The sequence below is a fragment of the Oncorhynchus gorbuscha genome, linkage group LG06 (genome assembly GCF_021184085.1).
Source record: "Oncorhynchus gorbuscha isolate QuinsamMale2020 ecotype Even-year linkage group LG06, OgorEven_v1.0, whole genome shotgun sequence".
Taxonomy (NCBI): Eukaryota; Metazoa; Chordata; class Actinopteri; order Salmoniformes; family Salmonidae; genus Oncorhynchus; species Oncorhynchus gorbuscha.
Genome location: NC_060178.1, coordinates 41,636,535 through 41,659,426, shown reverse-complemented (window position 1 = coordinate 41,659,426; position 22,892 = coordinate 41,636,535). Strand labels below are relative to the sequence as shown.

General features: G+C 43.5%; 1 protein-coding gene across 3 annotated transcripts in view; it reads right to left on the bottom strand.

Annotated features, from left to right (window-relative positions):
* Window positions 1–699: 699 nt before the first annotated feature.
* The window catches only part of LOC124037980 (WW domain-containing transcription regulator protein 1-like), an 82,960-nt gene continuing 60,767 nt past the window's right edge, over window positions 700–22,892 (bottom strand). The window contains exons 2-7 of one of the 3 annotated variants that reach the window (XM_046353302.1): window positions 18,958–19,094; window positions 12,473–12,586; window positions 7,094–7,338; window positions 4,286–4,416; window positions 3,908–4,023; window positions 700–3,696 (exon numbers count right to left, since the gene is read on the bottom strand). In XM_046353302.1, the coding sequence (XP_046209258.1) occupies window positions 3,512–3,696; window positions 3,908–4,023; window positions 4,286–4,416; window positions 7,094–7,338; window positions 12,473–12,586; window positions 18,958–19,094 (928 nt within the window). In that variant the 3' untranslated portion in view covers window positions 700–3,511. Of the gene's footprint in view, window positions 3,697–3,907; window positions 4,024–4,285; window positions 4,420–7,093; window positions 7,339–12,472; window positions 12,587–18,957; window positions 19,095–22,892 lie in introns of all 3 variants that reach the window. The other 2 variants (XM_046353301.1, XM_046353303.1) reach the window with 2 other exon arrangements.

Genomic DNA, 22,892 nt, shown 5'->3' with positions numbered 1-22,892 from the left:
TTCGCAGAAATTTTACCATGAAGGCCTGCTGTTTTGGGGGAACTATTTAATGAAGCTGCCAGTTGAGGACTTGTGAGGTGTCTGTTTCTCAAACTAGACAATAATGTACTTGTCCTCTTGCTCAGTTGTGCAACGGGGCCTCCCACTCGTTCTATTCTGGTTAGAGCCAGTTTGCGCTGTTCTGTGAAGGGAGTAGTATACAGCTTTGTACAGTTTCTTGGCAATTTCTCTCAAGCAATAGCCTTCATTTCTCCGAACAACTATAGACTGACGAGTTTCAGAAGAAAGTGCTTTGTTTCTGGCCATTTTGAGCCTGTAATCGAACCCACAAATGCTGTTGCTCGAAAAAGTAAACTAGTTTTCTTGCTTCTTTACCAGAACACCAGTTTTCAGCTGTGCTAACATAATTGCAAAAGGGTTTTCTAATGATCAATTAGCCTTTTAAAATTATAAACTTGGATTAGCTAACACAACGTGCCATTGGAACACAGGAGTGACGGTTGCTGATAATGGGCCTCTGAGCCTACAGTACAGCAGCCCATTATCAGCAACCATCCCTCCTATGTAGATATTACATTACAAACAAAAGTAATTTACAATATTAACAATGTCTACACTGTATTTCTGATCAATTTTAAAAATGGACAAAAAAAGTGCTGAGGTGAACTTCTGTATTAAATGACATCAACAAATAAGATCCACGGTTCTGACACCATTTTATTCATTTTTTTTACATGTTATACAACTTTAAAATGATCAAAGACTCCTTGCCCAGGTTACATTATGTAAAATGGCCTCCACACTGCCAGGATACAGTATACGGCCATTTTGTTGGTGTGCGATTTCCACAACCAATGAGCATTCCAAGAACACTGTACCTACTGACAACATACCCCCGTCTCATACAACCATGCAGCTGTAGCCTAGCCACTGCGCTATATATTGCTACAGAGTTATCCTTTCCAATCCATGTCATGCCCCTCACTATGCACAGCTGTAGACAAAACGTGCTCCACACCAAACCATTTCCTCAAACACTTTATTCTGTAACACCACCGCCGTGTTCATCCCCCATCGATGGTCTCAAAAGGATCCATCTCTTTATCAGGCCTCCAAAGTACAGACTTACAAAAAGACATTCTGATATAAATGCGATTATCCATTTTCTTGAACTTTTAACTTGTGCCCTTCATACTGGTGCAACCTTGAATCGTGTCCAGTAACAACGCACAAACATCCCTGCCCAGTGTCCCCCCTCAGTGCCCCTCTGGCTTGTGTTAGAGCTTGAACAGCAGGCCATTCAACAGAAAACAGACAGGAAACCTCCCTGATGCACACCAGGAGAGGAAGCTGTGCGATTGGACAGTGTTAAGCCTCATCCAATCCCCTTGTCTGATTCTCAAAGGACCTCATCACCTCTCACTGGAGCGGTTTTCATCAGCTAGGCCTGGGCATAAGTTAGCATGTTGCTAGCCCTGTCAGAGCGAGCCTTCTTAGGCCATGCTTGGGTCATAGAGAGGCCTCCAATCTTTGGCACTAATCCACACCATTTCCCCCAATCCACACCTCTCCAATGAGACGTGGTAACTGTGTGCCCCTCTCACCCCCCCTCTAGGCCTCTCTTCACCTTGACGTTAGGACGTCATGAGCGCGGTGTTGGCCGCTGTGTTGAAAAGCAGCGGGCTTTGGCGTGCATTTGACGCCCCCCCCCCCCCCCCACTCCCTAAACTCAACCCTCCTCCCTCTCTCCCCATCGATTCATTGCCCCTTCCCAGGATCCATCACTTTCTCGCCTTGTCAGTCCTAACGTTCTACACAGTAACCAGACTCAGTATAGTCACAATATAAGGTCGGGCTATAGAAAACCTAACGCTAAGAATAACAAATTATGTCATTCAACATGCAAATACAAAAACTGAGGCAAATGTAGAAAAAAAGATTAGAGCAGATTGTGATGAGGGGCTGGCATGTTAAAACAAGATCATAATGCCAACCCCATGTCAATCCAATCTCACAATCCAGTAAAAATCCTTTAAAAACACATTAAAGGCCATATAAAATACTATTGTTGCATATTTCCCCGCAGAACAGATATTAGAACAGTTGTCCTTTGGGTTTTCAAACCGGCCCAACTGAGGACCAAAGACAGAGTTTGCTTATGAAGGATTATCAAGCCTCAACGCACATTGAACCAACACGTCTAGTGGGAGCTTCTGGTGATCATCTAACTTCAACATTCACTTCATGATCAGATATCTTTGAATCCCTTGCTGATTTGCAGTGCTTTGAAATCTCAATTGCATTAACAAAAAAAAACAAAAAAAATCTAAATGTAAGAGACATAGCTCATGATAAATACTAAAAATGCTAACTTTATATTATAGGTCCTACAATGGCACCAGATGCAAAGAACCCATCTGGGCTATTTTACAGTAAAAGGAAAAATAATACTTGTAGCATGATATAAAAAGTACATGGTATAAAACAATTCTACGTATGCACGTCATCGCATAACCGAGGCATGAGCTTTTAGTGTTATAATAACTACATTGGAATCAGCTTGAGTACAATTAATAAAATGACAAAAAAACAAAAAACAATGTTTACAAAAACAAAACAAAAATCAAAGAATACAATTTTAAAGTTTTAAAGCTTTTGTAGTGACATTGTAGCGAACCACAGGAAACATTATTTGGTATACAACACACTTTGCTCTCATGGCCGCTAACGCTGATATATAATTGAATCCAAGATGGTTTTCTTTGTGAACAGAAGCAAAAAAACAGTAACAAAGCCAAATCAGGTTTTTTATTCTAACCCAAACTGACAGTCATGGTACTGTTGGTGATATAGAAGAAGGTTTACAGTGCTGTTGCCAAACGAGGTCCACTTTATACAAAGAACCTACAGACTGGACAACCTTGTAGCCAGTAAAGATCCATTTCATAACTGCAGTACGTTAAGCAATAGCTCCACCTAGTGGTGAAAAAGACTCCCAGCATACATTTTGACAGTCACATCAAAGCAATACCATTGGGAGCCAAATGTATTGATTTTCACCAAGTCACCCCAAGAAAGAAAGGAAAGCTGTGGAATTGCTTTAATCAATTGTGATTCCAAAACCAGAGTGGGTTATCGGAGGAAGTCTTATAGGACATACAAAACCAAAAGTACTAACGTTGTTAGTTTACCATACAGTAACTTCAATAGTGAAGTATACTTTAATACATGTCATGTTTTGATTTGCTTTTGTTCTCTCAAGGCTTTGATTAATACTCGATCTTTGATCCAAAACTGAACTCAGATTGACTATATGTGGTCTGGCAGACTGAGGTTAGACAGACAGAGCATAATATTACTGTACACATGGAGAAGTGGGAAGAAGAGATAATGCTGATTTGAAAAAGTAGCAAAAAGGTAGTCTTTAGATATGTGGAGTGAGTCTTTCATCCTGTTTGTATGGCTGTGAATATATGTGTATAGAAGTGTGTGTGTATGTGTGTTTGTGTGTTTACAGCCAAGTGAGGAAGGGCTCGCTCTTGTTGAGGACTGACTCCACGTCGTTGAGGATGGGGATGAGGTCTGCTCCCTCCAAGGTTCCCAGGTCCACATTGGTGCCTGGCAGCGAGTCCAAAAAGTCCGGGAAGCGGCTGTGCTGGGGCACGTTCATATTGCCCGCCTGGGCCATGCTCTCACCTGGAGGGGGAGATGAAGGTTAGTCGAGGGGAGGGCGGGGGGGGGACAGAGAGAGATGGTCACATAGAATCAGAGAGAGAAGAGAGAAGAGAGAGAGAGAGAAAATGTTTGCTTTTGCAATGTATGTGGTAACACTTTCCATGTCAATAAAGCCACGTGGGAGAGGAGGCGAGAGAATAAAGGTGAGAGAGAGGGCGAGAGAGAGTCCTACCTGTGTCCATCTCCTCCATGTTATTAAGGAAGTCCTCTGGGGTGGTGGGGATGCTGTAACAGCCCAGCCCCAAGCCACTGTCTGTGCTCTGCTCCCGTGAGTGCTGGAAGTGACCACTGTGGATCACATACATGACACACACATTAATACACTGATCCCTTCTGTCCACAAACTGGATCACACTCTACAGTTTGAAAGCTGAAAGCAGAAGACAGGCGGAGAGGAGAAGGAGAAGAGAATAGCCAGGGGATAAGAGGGAGAGGGGGTGTTGAGAAAGAAGGGAGAGGAGAGAGAGCAAGGAAGGGGGGGGGGGACTGAGACAAAACAGAAGCAAAAGAGGAGGGATAGGTAATATATGGGAGTCAGGAGTGCACTTGCCTGTTGAGGAAGGGGTCGGCTCCATTGGTGGGCATGTTGCCCTGTGTCATGGGCTGGGCAGGGTTGCCACCGGGGGTGGGCACTGGTGCCATGCTCTCCGAGTCCATGGGCAGCTGTCTACACAGCGCCACCTCCTAGGGGGAAGCAATAGGCAGCAGGGGAAGGGGGAGGAGAAGCGAAGGAGAGGGGGAGGAGAGATTCAAGATTACTGAAACTATGTTCATTATTGAGAGCGTTGGACTAGTAACCGAAGGTTGCGAGTTCAAACCCCCGAGCTGACAAGGTACAAATCTGTCGTTCTGCCCCTGAACAGGCAGTTAACCCACGGTTCCCAGGCCGTCATTGAAAATAAGAATGTGTTCTTAACTGACTTACCTGGTTAAATAAAGGTCAAATAAAAAAAAATAAAAAAATGTTATTATTGAACATGTGCTACAGCACAACGAGGAGAAACATTTGCTGACTCCAGAACAGGGACAGAATCTGCTTCTTACAACTATTACAGAACAATTAACCAAGTAGTGTTTTTCCAGGCCACAGGCATCAGACTAGCATAATATATTAGTGAGTGTGTGAACTTCACAGCAATTATCTGATGTGAAAACACACACACTTAACAGTCTTAAAGAAAGGGGGCCACTGGTTAAGTAATAGGTGTGTGCTTTCTGATTTACAGATAACCCTACCCAAACACACACACAGTTAGGCACTCGCACGGGATGAGTGTCAAAGACAGACCTACACTGGTGGGACTTGGAGGAAGGGAGAGAGAGGGGGACCTTTGCCGGTCCCACTGCCCTGACACCGTTTCTGGGGTTGGATCAGTGCCAGCCTCCATGCCTCAGGCACTACTAACTCCCAGTGCACAGTCATTCCAATTCACTTTAAATGGCTTCCCCATTCATCTGATGGGCTGTGTGTGTAACAAAATGGCTGTATATCTAAAGGCAAGGGGCTTTCCAGGCTGCTGAATACGGCTTTATAACAGTTGATAAGTGGGAGTGTGACATTGGAGCCGGATGGACTGAACACCACACTGTATGGTAGTGAACAGAGCGGTTAGAGGAGGAATACACCAGTCTATATGGATCTATTTGCAGACAGTCAGACCAAAGCAAAGTCTAGGGGACGACAGTGGAAAATAGAGACGCTACTGCTAAGGATGGGCCTTACTGACACACCACACACACCTCCCCTCTCCCAACCCTTGGCCAACCCCAGGCCATTCAGTGCTGCTCAGTGCTCAGGGCAGGCCAAATGTGTGCCAAAGAGTTCTGGGTAAGATAAACACTTCCTGGATGAGGTCACTGGCTGGATGTTGAAGGCAGCCATTTTGTAAACAGACTGGTGTGCACATCTCTGACACACTAAAGGCTTCAGCATGCTTCAGTTCGGCTAGCGCCGAACAAGCGTGCTCGCATTCTCCCTTAAAATACCTTTGCTTCTGAAACAATAGTACTGTTTGTGCATTTTGAGATGCCGTAGCGACGCTACTGCTTAGGACGGGCCTTACTGACACACCACACACACCTCCCCTCTCCCAACCCTTGGCCAACCCCAGGCCATTCAGTGCTGCTCAGTGCTCAGGGTGGGCCAAATGTGTGCCAAAGAGTTCTGGGTAAGATAAACACTTCCTGGATGAGGTCACTGGCTGGATGTTGAAGGCAGCCATTTTGTAAACAGACTGGTGTGCACATCTCTGACACACTAAAGGCTTCAGCATGCTTCAGTTCGGCTAGCGCCGAACAAGCGTGCTCGCATTCTCCCTTAAAAGACCTTTGCTTCTGAAACAATAGTACTGTTTGTGCATTTTGAGATGCTGTAGCCAGTATACATTTCCTCAAAATAGTCAAGAAAGGATATCTTTGTCGTAATTTTAGGTGCAGTATTTCTCAATGAAAAAATGTGCATGAAAAGGAGTCGTCTCTCATTGAATGACAACAAGGATTTTATTGAAGAATCCCTACTGTTGACCAATCACTGACAATTGGCTACCCCGACTTCCGCTTACCTCAATACAATTTTTTGGTGTGCCCGAAAAGCCGAAAATCCAAAACGTCACAAAATGTTGTCGAACTCCTCGGAATTGTTTCTGCTAGGAAGCATACGGACACCTTAAGAGTTCAGTGTGCTCTCTCTCTTTCACTCTCAATGTAAACACCGCTCTTAAACACTACCCTGCCTTCGTGCAAGTGTAGGAGCAGATGGCTTAAAACAGAGAGTAGCTAGTAGCTAACCCTTTTCAGCCACCAGGTGATGCTAATGTTTAACCCCCAACCCCCCCCTGCCACACGCCAGAAAAAGGCCCAAAGCATGCGCTCAAAAGAAACTACTGTCGAGGTAAGCGGTCAATTTCCTGTCTTTCTGAGAGTCTGAGGAAACCCCCGAAGACGTGATGCGTTGGCTTGTGGCCAGTGTGTATGTGTATGCGTCCATGCTAATGTGTGTTTAGCTTGAATAAAATTGGGTCGAAGTGTCTTTATGAGGAAAAGAGGAGATAATGAGTGATTAGCGATATTGTGAGCAATAAACAAAAAAGAGTGAGACTTGAAGAGGAAGACCGAGAACAGAGCAGTCTCTCTGTCTGAGACCAAGGCCATAGGGGCAGACCAGACTGGGAGGATGAGGGAAGGGGGGGATGTAATACATTTGTGTGTTATATGGCTTACTAGAAATAGAGGGCTGTTGCTTATACTGTACTAGGCCATATCTACTTAACCATGGCCTTTCATGATTAGAGCTTAGAGGACTCATACGGGCTCATACTTTAGCAGCTGGGGGTTGTTTTTGAGGTTCAGATTGCCTCACCTGTCTCATGAGCTCCTCCTGTCGTCTCTGGATCCTCTCCCTCTCCAGCTGGATGCGCTGCAGCCTCATCTTCTGCTGGTGCTGGGAACTGACCCCCACGCCCAGGGGACTGGACAGGCTCATCATCCCAGCCTGGGAGCTCTGCTGCTGGGGGAGTGAGCCAGGTGAGCCTAAGGCTTGGGCCTGTTGGGGCTGCTGCTGCTGGGCGTGTTGCAGTTGCTGCTGGTGATGGTGTTGGGACATCACTGTGGAGGGAGGGACAGAGAGGAGGGCGATAGGAGAGAGAGGGAGGGGAGTTGTTATTAAGGCTAGAAACAACAAAGCACAGTGGAGGACAGAGAAAAAGGGGCGAGAGGGTTATCTTGAAGCTTACAGTACTGTGATAAGAACGACTGCGCTAGTATGTACACAGTACCACTACAAACACTTCTATCAGGTCTATTCAATCAGGTGAACAGCAGCTGATTCGGAACACTTTGAGCTCAGCTCACTTCACGAGTTCCACATCACCTCTTTTCACACCACTGCTCTGGGTAGGAGACAAGGTCCAGATAGTAAGTTAGGCTGGAAATGGATCACCCGCGCATAGGCCACATGTATTCATTTGATTTAACTCGGCAAGTCAGTTGAGAACAAGTTCTTGTTTTACAATGACGTCCTTTTGCACGTGTACAAAAGCACTGTGTGCGCGCACCCACACCACACGGGTGTAAGACTGTCGGCATAAACACTGCACATGTGATAGAGCTTGGTCAGGTTGTTTCTCACGGTCAACAGAGCCTAGGCCACATACTTTAAAGCACACCTGGAATATGGATAGAATACTGCTCCTGCTCTTAAGGGAAACCAGATGGCCAGGACAGACTAGACCTCCAGCAATAACATCTAGACTTGGCTATTCCAGACAACAGCCAAAAGGGGTTTGTAAGGTTGGTTTCAGAAAAACAAAACAAAACAAAACAACAACAAAAATTAGAGAACATGGTTTTTGGGACTTGTCTACTGTTTCTAGTCAGTTAATCATCAGCTCATTCAAAGACTGTATCATCATTATCAAGCAGTGATGAGCCGTTTTTCTTTGTTACCAGTGGGCGTTAATAATTAGCTAGCCCCTATGTCTGACTCTGTGATCCCAGCCAGCTCAGTCACACAGAGTGAGAGAAGTGTAGCTTAATGAAGGCCAGTACAGTGATGCAGTGTTCCGTTTTTTTGTCTCAGGACAGGACAGACACACGGTCACCCTACTCTCACAGGAACAACTAGACTGACAGGGAGTTACTGTACTGGACAGAGCCTGCCTTGGGTCTGGACAGGGAGAAATGTGATCATGATTTGGTCAGTTCATTCACTTGGTCAACATTATTCACACCTCAATGGAGGTCTTTAACTGCAGCTTCACCACTATTTTTTCAGCAGTATCGAATAAAACCTTGCTCAAACTTTTAATGGATTCTCCAGAGCACAAAGTCATTGTGTGTGTGTGTGTGTCGTAAACTAATCACACATGGCATAAATGTAGCAGTAAAGGCCCGATTTGGAGCCGAAAAGGCACATGGCACAAAAAGCAGACAGTCTGGTGGTTTCGGTGTGGACAGTCTGCTCTCTCTCCTTCACCCCATCTCTTTCCTTCTATCTCTCTCGGCACATCTGTTTCTCTTTCCCTCCATCTCTCTCCTTTGCCTCCTCACTCCATATCCTCCTCCCCTCTCCCCCTTGGCAGTTCAGTGTACCTCTCTCCCCCCTCATCTGTCAGCTGGACCTGTAGTTTACGTGAAGTCTGGATGAAGAGCAAAGGAGGAACATAGTTTACCCAACCTCCTTTCCCAAATCACAACCAAATGGGTTCAACACAGACTCAGTGTGTGGGGAAAGATTGACTCACGTAAGAAAAAAAATGGTTTTGGCCTAGCTGTCATGCAATGTATGATTTCATCTTTCTATCTATAAAAGCAACACATTTGTGGAGCATAAGGTGTTCCTCAGAGCCCCCTTAACGTACTTCACAATTCTGCAAAAATAACCATCCATAATCGTCCTATTACACTCAATGACGTAATTCCCAGAGGCTCGATGCACGGCCATTTTGGTTCCAAAGCTATTCATTGCAACAGTCTTCATGTTTGGTGAAGGGGCCAGACAGGAAACCGTCCATTAGACATTCAAACATATCAAATAGATTATGCTGACAGCTATTAAGAGGCCTGGGCTAAAGTACATGACAATAATGGGAACATTTATTTATTATACCCTTGTTTTGTTAGAACCAAATAGCTTGAGCGGAGGCCCTATGTTTGGATTTGGGCCAAACAAACAGAGACACACATGCATACACATGGCATGCATGCAATTGCACACAGAAACACTCAAAGCAGCATGTTTAGGTTTGGGTCTGGGACAAGCTTACATGGCAGGACACACCCTGTCAGAGTGTGCATATTGGGGCTGGAGAAAACAGACTGCAGGCTTTGCACAGCTCCACACAGCCTCAGTCACAAGACAAATAACACTCCTCTACTCCCTCCTGTTTTACCCTCTTCTCCCAGGATCTTCCTCACACTTTCCCACCTCTCTCCCCTCACCTCCCCCTCTCTAACCTCTCCGATAGACTAGAGCAACAAGACGACGAGCCAGCACACTACAACCCCTCACAACTCTGTCACAACATCAGGAGAGAAATGGAGACAGAGAGAGAGATTGAGAGAGAAAGGAGTAACAGGGAAGTTGGGGTCAAAGTAAAAAGGGAGGAGGTAAGGGCGTTGAGAGAAAAACAGAAAGGAAGAGAGGGAGGCTGAGAAACAGGGGGACACGGTAGGTACCGAGTGGCGCTGCTCTGCTAACAAAGATCTTGTTTCGTTTACTTCCCAGAAACAGTGTCAGCTAACACGTGGAAAAACAGAAACTCATTAAAACCTCCACCATCTCCTGTGTGTGCGTTTGTGGGTGTGTTACATTTGATAAGAGACAGCAGAGTGATTTAACTTCTTGGATATAGGGGGCGCTCTTTTAGTTTATGGATAAAAAAACGTTCCCATTTTAAACAAGATATTTTGGCACGAAAAGATGCTCGACTATGCATATAATTGACAGCTTTGGAAAGAAAACACTGACGTTTCCAAAACTGCAAAGGTATTGTCTGTGAGTGCCACAGAACTAATGCTACAGGCGAAACCAAGATGAAACTTCAAACAGGAAGTGAGCCAGATTTGAGGCGCTGTGTTCCAATGTCTCCTTATATGGCTGTGAATGCGCCAGGAACGAGCCTACACTTTCTGTCGTTTCCCCAAGGTGTCTGCAGCATTGTGACGTATTTGTAGGCATATCATTGGCAGATTGACCATAAGAGACTACATTTGCCTGTTGTCCTCCGTCAAAATTGGTGCGTAATCTCCAGCTGCATGTATTTTCCCATGTGATTCAGAGGAGAAACAAAACTGCCACAAATGACTTATCATTGAATAGATGTGTGAAAACACCTTGAGGATTGATTCTAAACAACGTTTGCCATGTTTCTGTCGATATTATGGAGTTAATTTGGAAAAAAGTTGGCCGTTTTGATGACTGAATTTTCGGGGGGGTTTCTCAGCCAAACGTGATGAACAAAACATAGTGATTTCTCCTACACAAATAATATTTTTGGAAAAACTGAACATTTGCCATCTAACTGAGAGTCTTCCTCATTGAAAACATCCGAAGTTCTTCAAAGGTAAATTATTTTATTTGAATGCTTTTCTTGTTTTTGTGAAAATGTTGCCTGCTGAATGCTAGGCTTAATGCTAAGCTAGCTATCAATACTCTTACACAAATACTGGTTTTGCTATGGTTGAAAAGCATATTTTGAAAATCTGAGATGACAGTGTTGTTAACAAAAGGCTAAGCTTGAGAGCCAATATATCCATTTAATTTCATTTGCGATTTTCATGAATAGTTAACGTTGCGTTATGGTAATGAGTTTGAGGCTATAATTACGATCCCGGATACGGGATTGCTCGTCGCAACAGGTTAATATCATATAAAAGGATATGTGGAAGTGACACTTGTAAGGATCGAGTTTTGTGTGTGTGTTTGCGTGTGTTTGTATGTGCATGCTTGCACGTGAGGATCAGGCAGGCCGGCAGCACTCACACACAGCCAGTCTTTGAGGACAGCTTCTTGTGCAACAGGACCCGTTTGGGCAGCTGGCTGGGGAATGAAAGACTAAAACTCTAAAGTAAATGCATTATTTTAAGGTCAGTGCCAACTAAAGATGAAGTGGACTATAAGTTAATGTTTTCCATATTCAAAGGAATTTTTAACAGAGCAATTTAGTGTTGATATGTTCCTCTCCTGGATATGTTCCTAAACCAGTCCATACTCCAGGCAGAAAACAATTCCCATTTTAAAATCCAACACCAATTAACTCTCTTCTGTCAAAGAAAGCTTCTGTTTTGCCTTGTTGGTCTTACCTCATCCATCTAGGGACCCGACAACATCCATCTAGGGACCCGACAACATCCATCTAGGGACCCGACAACATCCATCTAGGGACCCGACAACATCCATCTAGGGACCCGACAACATCCATCTAGGGACCCGACAACATCCATCTAGGGACCCGACAACATCCATCTAGGGACCCGACAACATCCATCTAGGGACCCGACAACATCCATCTAGGGACCTGATAGTGCGGAGGTTATCCAGCGCACAGAGCTGGGTACTCTCCTAGGGACCCGACAACATCCATCTGCTCCCCCCAGACACACACCTCATCGATCCATCTAGGGACCAAATCATATACACACCTTGTCTCGACACGCCAAATCATATACACACGCATAAACACGCCAAAACACATTTCCCACTATTGCACTCGCATCACTAACTAAAACACTGAGAAACTAAACAGACTATAGTTGAAATACAAGCACCCAAATTTGTACGTCAAATACACACACAAAAATCAATCAATCATCATGCAAGGATAGGAGAGCACTGTCAGGACAGGAAGTGACACAATCACATGTAGAAATCAGGAGACCCATTGGTCACTGGTGGGAGGGAGAGGCAATCATTTTTATTGGCTTGGCACAGTCTTTGGCTATTGGAATCAGACTTGGTATCCAGATAAACATGTGATTGGGTTTCTCAGGAAGATTTAGCTAACTCTAGTCCAAGCAAAGCATTCCTCTAGCTTCTCACAGGCAAAGTTCAGTCCCAGGAGGCAACAGGGGGCAAGGGGTCAATGGCCAGGTATGAGAGATCAAGGGGCATAGTTTGATTAGTTTAATGCTAGTAATTCTGGGATGAAGGGGGTTGATTGGTTGGTTGGAGGTTTGAGCAAGTTGAAAAGGTAGCGATTTGGGGGATTTGCGGTCCACTTGCTGTCCAGAGGGTACTTACTGAGGCGAGCATCCACGCGCGGGTCGAGCCAAGACGTTCTGTGTGTTTTGTGGTCAATGAAGTAGGTTTCTCCACTAGGGTTTTCAGCCTGCTCCCAGCCATCAGGTAGCTCTCCTGTTCACAAGCAGCAGCAACACCACATCAGCCAGAGTACTTCACCTTTACCAAGCCTGACTGATGCAACTTTCTTGTGACCAAATTTCATACCTTACAGTATATGTTCATTTGATTGGACAATAACACTTTTGGGGTATTTGAATTCTTTGGAGCTGAAACATACTGGTGAACAGTAATCTAACTAATTACAGTTTGACACATTTTCAATGTTTCTCCCCCAGTCACTCACCTTTTGTTTCATCAGGTGATTTGACTAAGAATACAGTCAAGGGGTTGAAGTGGAATGGAGAGGAGCAGAGCACTTTCTCACGAGTTTCATGATGAGTCAACATGTCTAACAGGGGAGATGAGCCTTGTCATGACTAGACCTAAAATCTGAAACTCACTGCGTTGCCATGGGAGATGAAATTCCACCGAATCTATTCTAGAACTACAGAGACAGTGGTCATGATCACCAACGTAGTAGTGGAGAGATGCCAGGTAGCTAACAGTATATTTCTAGTCGTTTCTTAGAATCAGGTGTTTTAGTGCTGGTCTGAAACAAAACCCTGCACACCATCACCTCTCCAGAACCAGGATTGGCGATGATCACTCTGGATACCCATACAAGAATCAAGCACTTCTCAGGGAGTAGACAGAATCTACAGTACGGGATCAATACCTCTAACTGGCAACCATAGACCTGTGTGTTGTCTGTTAAAACCCCAAAGCAGAGTGTGCTAACATGTCCATCTGAGAGGAGAGAAGAAAACAAAAGGGGTAGAACACAGCCATCAGGACAACAAAGACAAAGAGAATTCCCCTTCAACAAAAGACTGGGGCGTCCGCAAGCATTGTTCCAGCAAGAAGGGGGGGGGTTCAAATCCAGTTCTGAGATTTGAATTTGGTGAAAACTTTCCATGGAAGATTTGCACAGAAGTTTGAATTAGGCCCACAGGCTCCAGTCGGGATTAGTCCTGAAGCGCTTTAGGAACAGCCCTCAGAGTTATTTTATAGTCATAGGTTTTAGAGAGTGTGTGAGTGTGTGAGTGTGTGAGTGTGTGAGTGTGTGTGTGTGTGTGTGTGTGTGTGTGTGTGTGTGTGTGTGACATCACTCCAATAGAGCAGTGGTAAAAACATCCCAGTGACGTTTGAACAAGTCGAGCAGGGCGGTGTATATACAACTACTCAGGTTGAGCGACTCCATTCATACACTCGCACACTAGGCCACACACACGCGCACGCACGCACGCGCACACACGCGCGCGCGATCCCGCTCCATTTCTGTCCGTCCTAAATTTCCTAGGTCTCTTGACATTTTCCACTTGTTTGGCTCTCACTCTTGAGTTTACCCCTCCACTGCTCACTCAGCCCATCCCTCTCAAACTGCAGACACCTTTTTCCCCCCATGTCATCGACTCAAATGGCATAAAGCGTTGCACACACACTGTGCTGAACGAGGCAGTGGTGATGTTCTGCAGGCTGAGCCAGGTGGCCGTGATATGGGTTAGCTAGGTCTATTATTAGGTGCGAGCTAGGCTAATGCCAACGTGAATGAGATTAACCAGTCAATGCCAATCTGTGTTATGAAGGAGCTGTCAGGCTCTGTCAGACTAAGTGGAGCATAAGAGGGCGGGGAGGGTTTCCTTATCTCACCTTCAACACAATAACATGCCTCTCTCGGGCAACACAGATCCTGGCTTTTGGTTGGTTCACACACATTCCTTTGGTGTTATTGTGGAAAGGGACTGCGCATGTTATTGTGGTAGTTCCCCAGGGTGAAAGACGTCATTGGTCAGAGTGATAATGGGCAGTGCCTTGTGGCAGATATGTCAGCACATAGGCGTCAAGAGAAGTGGGATATCAGTGTGTTTTGGTAAGCTACTAACTCACGGTGGTTGGCCCAGTTGAGTGTGTCAGGGTTTAAGAGCGTGAATCGGGGTTGCCGAGATTCACAGAGATACCCTGCCCAAAGCCACTACCGTTTCCCGGGATAAATAACTGCGAGACACCAGTAAATGATTATAAATGAACTATATGAACAGCATGATGTGAAATGGAGCTGTTAAATGATATGCGACGTCTAAAAAAAAATAAAAATAAATTTTTTTTTTAAATCGGTCTCATCTGTCCTGCTATGTGCACGATCAAGGCAACGTTCAGGGTGGGGACAGAACGCGCAGTTCACGGGTGCATGGATCACCTCATCAGCCGGTAACTTTTGTCTTCTTCTTGTGACTGGTACATTTGCTGCAGCATAGCCTACTGTATGCTACAGTAATATTATAACCAATATATCTGAATGCTCGTCTAATTTCATCTCCATCTGGCTTTCGGGGGGTCATACGCACTGCACTATACACACACCAGTACACATGGATTTTGTGTTGTAGATATGTGGTAGAGGAGTATGGGCCTGAGGGCACACACTTACTGTGAATTCTGTAATGAATGTATTGTAATGTTTTTAAATCGTGTAATTGCCTTAATTCTGCCGGATCTTGGAGCAAATTAAATACCTTCGTTTTTTTTGTGTGTGTGTGTGTGTGTGGGGGGGTGACTTCATTAAAATTGCAGCTGCACTCGAATATTGTTGCTTTAAGTTAGACCATGCTGGCATATGCACTTTCTCTCACCATCAATTCCATTCAAATTGTATCCAAAAAAACGATACAGTATCGATACATCGATGTTGACGATACAGTATCGATATAGACATACTGTAGATAGATGTCCTAGCCTAGGTAATAAATTCAATGCAGCATTAGCCCTTATATTTTGCTAATTCATTATGGGGGTGGGTTCTACTAAGTTAACATATGGAATTGTTTTAAGGTGTTCGTACCATGGATCATTTAGCTATTTGATTTAGGAAGGTATAAAAAAATTAATGATTTGATAAAATTACTACTATAGCCCATAGAAACACATTGAATGACAATCATAAATGGCAAAACAGACAGTCAAAAAAATGTATAATAAGAAATACGTTTTTTATATAGGAGATAAGAAAGCTCAGGAAATATATTTTGGGGGACAAATATTTAACCATTTTTGATGGCACAAAATTAATTCTATACTTCCATTAATTTTTTAAACAGGTACTAGGTTACCTTCAGACCAAGGTAAGAGGGATGCAAGCTTGCTCTTGTTTGCTGAAAGTTAAATACAGCAGCCAAAAGAACCCACAAGGAAAGGAGAAGACGCGCTATAGCACAGGGGTACTCAACTACTATTTGAGAAGGTCCAGTGACACAAATTTCCTAGGTGGCAAAGGTCCGGAGGGATATCATCGTTTATCGGCGCTATGGTACAGCGTAGTAGCAAACATAGTAGTCTACGACTTAGGAAACATGTTATATAAAATGTACATTAAATACATTGAGACTAAGAACTTTACTTTACTTTAATAACTCCTTTAGCATGTAAACGTGGAACATTGCTGAAGAACAAAAGTGGTTGCCTAATTGTCTATAAACAAAGTGCACTCTGAACCATTGTACACGGGCCTTGAATTAACTTTTTACAATTATTATTATGAAATAAAGTGCATGTTTTCTGGAGAACAAAGGAGAGTTGAACAAAAAAAAAATAATCTGAATGCACAGAGTGTCACTCTGGGCCATGCAATATTCATGTATAAGTCACTCTGGGCCATGCAATATTCATGTATAAGTCACTCTGGGCCATGCAATATTCATGTATAAGTCACTCTGGGCCATGCAATATTCATGTATAAGTCACTCTGGGCCATGCAATATTCATGTATAAGTCACTGTGGGCCATGCAATATTCATGTATAAGTCACTCTGGGCCATGCAATATTCATGTATAAGTCACTGTGGGCCATGCAATATTCATGTATAAGTCACTGTGGGCCATGCAATATTCATGTATAAGTCACTGTGGGCCATGCAATATTCATGTATAAGTCACTCTGGGCCATGCAATATTCATGTATAAGTCACTCTGGGCCATGCAATATTCATGTATAAGTCACTCTGGGCCATGCAATATTCATGTATAAGTCACTCTGGGCCATGCAATATTCATGTATAAGTCACTCTGGGCCATGCAATATTCATGTATAAGTCACTCTGGGCCATGCAATATTCATGTATAAGTCACTCTGGGCCATGCAATATTCATGTATAAGTCACTCTGGGCCATGCAATATTCATGTATAAGTCACTCTGGGCCATGCAATATTCATGTATAAGTCACTGTGGGCCATGCAATATTCATGTATAAGTCACTCTGGGCCTTGCCATCACATCAATGAGAGAAATTAAACTTGGTCTCCCGCCAATGCTTTGAATTTTGGCACTGAGAATAACTCAGAGACACTGGTGCAGGTGTTCATTGGTGAGCCTGGTGCGGTATTTGTTTTTAATTAAGTTGATTGTGGAGAAGGCTGATTCACAGCTGTATGTGGAGCCAAACATGGTCAGGATGTATAATGCCAGTCTCATGAGAACAGGAAAAATCAGTTGCAGGCACCATCTTTCCCCAGAAAGTGACAGCGTCACAATCACCAGCCTGCTCCTTCAAAGACACATTTGCTTGCAGCTCAAAATCAACATCATTTCAGTAATGTAACATCTACCCATCTGAAGATCTGGTTAGTTTCTTCTGACAACTTGGTTGCAGTGTTATCGGTTGATTCATCCACAGCTAATGAAATGAATGCTGCATTCTGAATGGCCTCATCAAGTTGTGAAGTTAAATCTTCAGCTAATGTTTCAGTTCTCTTCATTACAGTGGGATCTGGTTGATCTTTCCCTGAGCTCATCCTTTTGTTGACCTTCAAGGAAGGTGTCAGCAACTTCACACATGCATCCTTTTACCATTTCAGCATCTGGATTTTCTTGTGCACGTTTTCCCAAAACTAACCAAAGCGATCCTCAGTGGACACTCCATTGCACGCTGTTGGGCTGTCAGGGAATTGACAAGGACTTTGATGGACCACTCATACTGGGATTTGTCTTGGTTAATCTTGTTTGTTGTCGCCTCCGTGTTCAGGGGATACACCTAATCAAATGTTCTATGCCTGGTGTCATAATGGCGCTTAACATTGGCACTTTTCAGGAGAGTTATGGACTCGCTGCATATCGGTTGTGTTAGTTGCGGGGAGAATGAATAAATACATTTCCGTCCACTCGTCTTTGAACATACGGTTTTCAGAGTAAACTTTTTTTTTTAACAAGCCATTTAACAAAGATACTGGTAACTAAGCTTCTTCTATGTGTGATATTAACAGTTGAACCGCACTTTATTTCTGCCTGCTTGTCCCCAAGGTTCCGCAGAGGATATTTGGATTGATGTGATTGGGTAAAGCGGCCTCTTGTATTTGCATATAACCACGCGATTGTATTAGACGGGGGCACTAATAGGTGGGCGTTGCTTCGAGAGAGCGTGAGAAGGGTGATGCTGAGAGGCCGCTGAGCCCGGTTGATGTTTTTTTTAAAGCTGTCTAAATATAAATTGATTGACATTTTATATAATAAAATGCGATGTCAGTTCCGGAATGACCCTTCTCTGGGTTCGGACCCAGACCACGGTCCGCCAGTTAAATTTGGCTGCTATAGCAGTTATTTATTCAGACCCATAAACATTCAATCTTCGTGAAGAGAAAAAGCCGTATGCATCTTATTTTAGTCCTGTATTATTCAAGCATGTCATTACAATGAAGATAATGACAACAAAACGGATTCAAATGTACCTGTTGAGGAAGGAATGAAGGTAATACACACGTCGCACAACATGAGGGGAAATATTGTGAAAGGTGGGCTAATGAGTCAGCCTACTAATTATCGCCTTTTGAAATAGGCCTATTATATTTCAGAATGAAACTAATTCACTAGCCTATAACTGTAACTTTGTAGGCCGCATGTCCTGCACCAGCATTGCAGGTTCTCTCCCAGCTTCATGGTTTGAATGAGGTGCGTAAATCCAGTCCATATAATACAGAATAATAAAATCCACATCCAAAAAGATTACAGGAGGCCGTTTTATTTATTTACCTAAGAGAGCATACAATCGATGAGCTTTCATGTTATTCTGTTGTGCGTAATGTGCGGTGGCTTATAGCCTGTCAGAAGTACGCCTATTGAATAACGTCACAATCATTGGAGCTTTATGTAGGGCTCATCTGGCTTTTAGGTGGCATCGGCCTTGAATTTTTATGCCGATCAAAGCTCTGATCAAAGCTCTAATCAAATCCAGACATTTGCATATGTTTTAGAATTAAACTTCCAGTTTTGGTGGGAAATACCAGGTTACCCGACAGAAAAGTGATTTATTCTTCTCAGAGTGGAACATTTGTAAAATACCAGGAAAGTATTCAACCCTAGGGTGTGTGTGTGTGTGTGTGTGTTTGCGACACTAACCGAGGTTGGGCTGGGACAGGGCCATGTTGCGTTGCTGTGGGGTGGCGGAGGGTGGGGGAGCGTGGAGGCTCATCTGATTCATGGCGGCCGTCATGGTCTTACGAGGGTCATGCCAAGTAGTGATCTTCTCCACGTGACTACAGGGAGACAAAGAGAAGAGAACACCAGGTTAGACAGGAGAAAAAAAACATGTCAGTCAGAGATGGTTTCCAGGGTAACCGTCTTCAATTCCTTCCTTTACTCCTCTCCCTTTCAGATTCCCTGTCCCACATCCACATAGTGATTAGGGGGACAAAGACACACAGAATATAGCAATATCATATCGATTCTATGACTCCAAGTATGGCTTCTCAAAATAAAACAAAAAACATTAGCTGGTTCTAGTCAGTTGTACCTGCACCAAACCTCGTATTTCTCCATCTCTAGTTTGTTATCAATCTTCTTTTTAAAAATGGTGAACCTACATGGTTTTCAGCACTTTTAATTCCATGACTGATCAAATTCATTTTCTCGCGGCACTCTCGTGTCCTCTGCAGCAACGCAATATGTTCGGAACACCGAATTGCAATGCATATATATGCATGTATCGGCACCGTGATAATATTGTATTGTGAGCTCACTGGCATTTCCCAGCCCTACACCCATAGCTAGCCTGGCGGTAGATAAGCTACTGTACACGATATTCCAGCCCCGCTGCATTCTTCCATAGGACCACATGAGCAGCAGCAGGCCTAACAGGTGGTTAGTTACCGCAGCTCAGTGGCTCATAACTATCACTGATCATTATATCAGGGATTACGCAAGTTTCAGTTCCTACAGACCTGCCCTAATGCAAGTGTAATACACTACATGATCAAAAGTATGTGGACACCTGCACATCGAACATATGGAGTTGCTCTCTTTTGCTGCTATAACAGCCTCCACTCTTTTGGGAATGCTTTCCACCAGATGTTGGAACATTGGCAGCAAGTTCCCGCAGAATTCCGCCACAAGAGCATTAGTGAAGTCGGGCACTGATGTTTGGCGATTAGGCCTGGCTCGCAGTCTGCGTTCCAATTCATGCCAAAGTGGTTCGAAGGGGTTGAGGTCAGGTCTCTGTGCAGACCAGTCAAGTTCTTCCACACAGGTCTCGACAAACCATTTCTGTATGGACCTCGCTTTGTGCATGGGGACATTGTCATGCTGAAACCGGTAAGGGCCTTCCTCAAACTGTTGCCACAAAGTTGGAAGCACAGAATTGTCTAGAATGTCGTCGTATGCTGTAGCGTTCAGATATTCTTGTAAATATAGTGTACTGTACATTGATAAGAACATGTTTCTGGTGTAATGTTTTTTGTATCATTGCTAGGTGTTTGTCTTAAAAGGTGAACAACAGTTTTCAGCTGTGCTAACAATTGCAAAAGCGTTTTCTAATGATCAATTAGCCTTTTAAAATTATAAACTTGGATTAACTAACACAATGTGGCATTGGAAAACAGGAGTGATGGTTGCTGGTAATGGGCCTCCATACGCCTATTTAATTATTCCCGTAAAAAAATCTGCCATTTCCAGCTACAATAGTCATTTACAACATTAATGTCAACACTGTATTTCTGATCAATGTGATGTTGTTATTTACATGGACAAAAAACAAGGATATTTCTAAGTGACCAAACTTTTGAACGGTAGCGCGCGTGCGCGTGCGCGTGCGCGTGCGTGTGTGTGTGTGTATACACACACATACATACACAAGATCAGATTCATATCTGTATTCCCAGTCATTTCATATCCATAGATTAGAGCCTAATGAATTGATTTAAATTTACTGATTTCCTCAAATGAACTGTAACTCAGTAAAGTCTTTGAAATTGTTGCTTTTATATTTTTGTTCAGTTGCAAATGATAACAGTTCCTCTCTCAATTAAAATCAATCTTGCCAAGACTCCTCTTTCGATAACCACCAAGCCTCGGTGTGAAATAACATTTTCATGCATATCGCTATAAGGTTATGCGAACAGGCGTGCATGATGTAGTTTACGATCCAAGTTACCTGCTGCATAACTCGGAGTTCCGCGCGCAGATCTTTTGCCACCATTTGCTGCCAGTGTATTCATTATAGCTCAGTGGGTGTATTATACAATGTGTCCATATGGCAGAGGGAGACACATTCATAACAAGAGTGCAGTTGCCCGCCTGCCATTCCGTGAGAGATTGTGTGCAAAAACCAACCATTCGATCCCATGGAATCTGTTTTTTTTTGTCAATATAGCCACGCAGCACACAGAACATACCCTGTGCAGTTTCATGCTTGGGAATTGTGAGATAGCGCAATATGTCCTCGTGCAGAACATCCGACATGTAGCGAGCAAGAGTCAATGCATGGGCATCTCGGCCCTCGCAGCTGACGTTCATTTGGAGAACATAAGGTGGGGAGTTTTAGAGTTTCCTCTTGATTGCTAAAAATAGCATCAATTTTTAGTTTCACGGTGTTATCTGACAAAAGGTATTGATGTGAGTTTCTGTGCCTCAGCCTCCCCACACATTGTTTTCACATTATCAATTGCGGGCTGGTAAAACCAAAGTCTCTGCAATCGGTGTGGTTTCATAGCGTAGCGGGCGTAGCCATTCACCGTGGAATGATTGAAGTGCAAAGGTCAAGTGAGGCCTTTCCCATGATCTAAGGGTGCTCTCTGGTTGAATTTTAACTTTTAGATTTGAATCATTTAAAATTGAGAGGTTAACCACATTCCAATGATTTGAGAGACAAAGACGATATTATAATATACATTCTCGTAGGTTTTTTTAACCAGGATTTTGGAAATTCTCCTATCAGGCGACCCCTAGCTTGGAAAACACTGCTCTACACTATACATTGCTTGTTTTGTCACAAGCTGAAATTAAGCTAACTATTAGAATTTTAGCAACCAGGAAATGGAAGAGCGATTTCTGCATATTGCACCTTGAAGACATTCATACCTGTAGCTAGTTACATTGTCACTCACGGGATCAGCCAGGCAGGAACATGAAAGTACACACAGGCACGCCAATATGCACACACAGGAAAGTGTTGAGTTCCACAAAATGGAAGATAACGTTGCGGATAAAGTTCGGAATGACAATGTCATGTGTACAGCATCTAAAAGAGCTGCATCACAATGCTGAGACCTTTGGGTGTTTTTGGAGCCTTTGTTTGTGATTTTGGACACCCTGGAACTCCAGAATGACGCTCAGGATTTCAATCGCTGCAGAGGTAAGTTTGTCAAAACCCAGGGAAAATGTAAAAAATATATATCTACACCATGCCATTTACATCAAAAATACAGATTAAGTTCCATTTTTTTAAAAATTCTCCTTCAAAATGTTCAAGACTAACCATTTCCCTTAGAGGGCAATAAAGTTATATATATATGTATCCATCTATTATACTGCCATCTCAGTGCGAGGGATGTCAAACTAGTTTGTTTAAAATACAAGGGCCAGGAAGGAGTCTTGACAGCACTGTCACATCACTGCATGGGACACGAGACCTGATCATAGTCTCGCTCATTCCACATTAATATACACCCATAAATGCAGCACAAATTAACTTTTGCATGATGTGAAAAAGAACTGGAGTGTACTTAAGGTACCAGTCCAACATTTGGACACAAGGCTTTTTATTTCTACCCTGTAGATTAATACTGAGGACATGAAAATGATGAAATGACACATATGGAACCATGTAGTAACCAAAAAAAGTGTTAAACAAATCCAAATGTATTTTATTTGAGATTCTTCAAATAGCCACCCTTTGCCTTGACAGATTTGCACACTCTTGGCATTCTCACAACGAGCATTATGAGGTAGTCACCTGAAATGCATTTAAATTAACAGGTGTGCCTTGTTAAAAGTTAATTTGTGGAACGTCTTACCTTCTTAATGCATTTGAGCAAATCAGTTGTATTGTGACAAGGTAG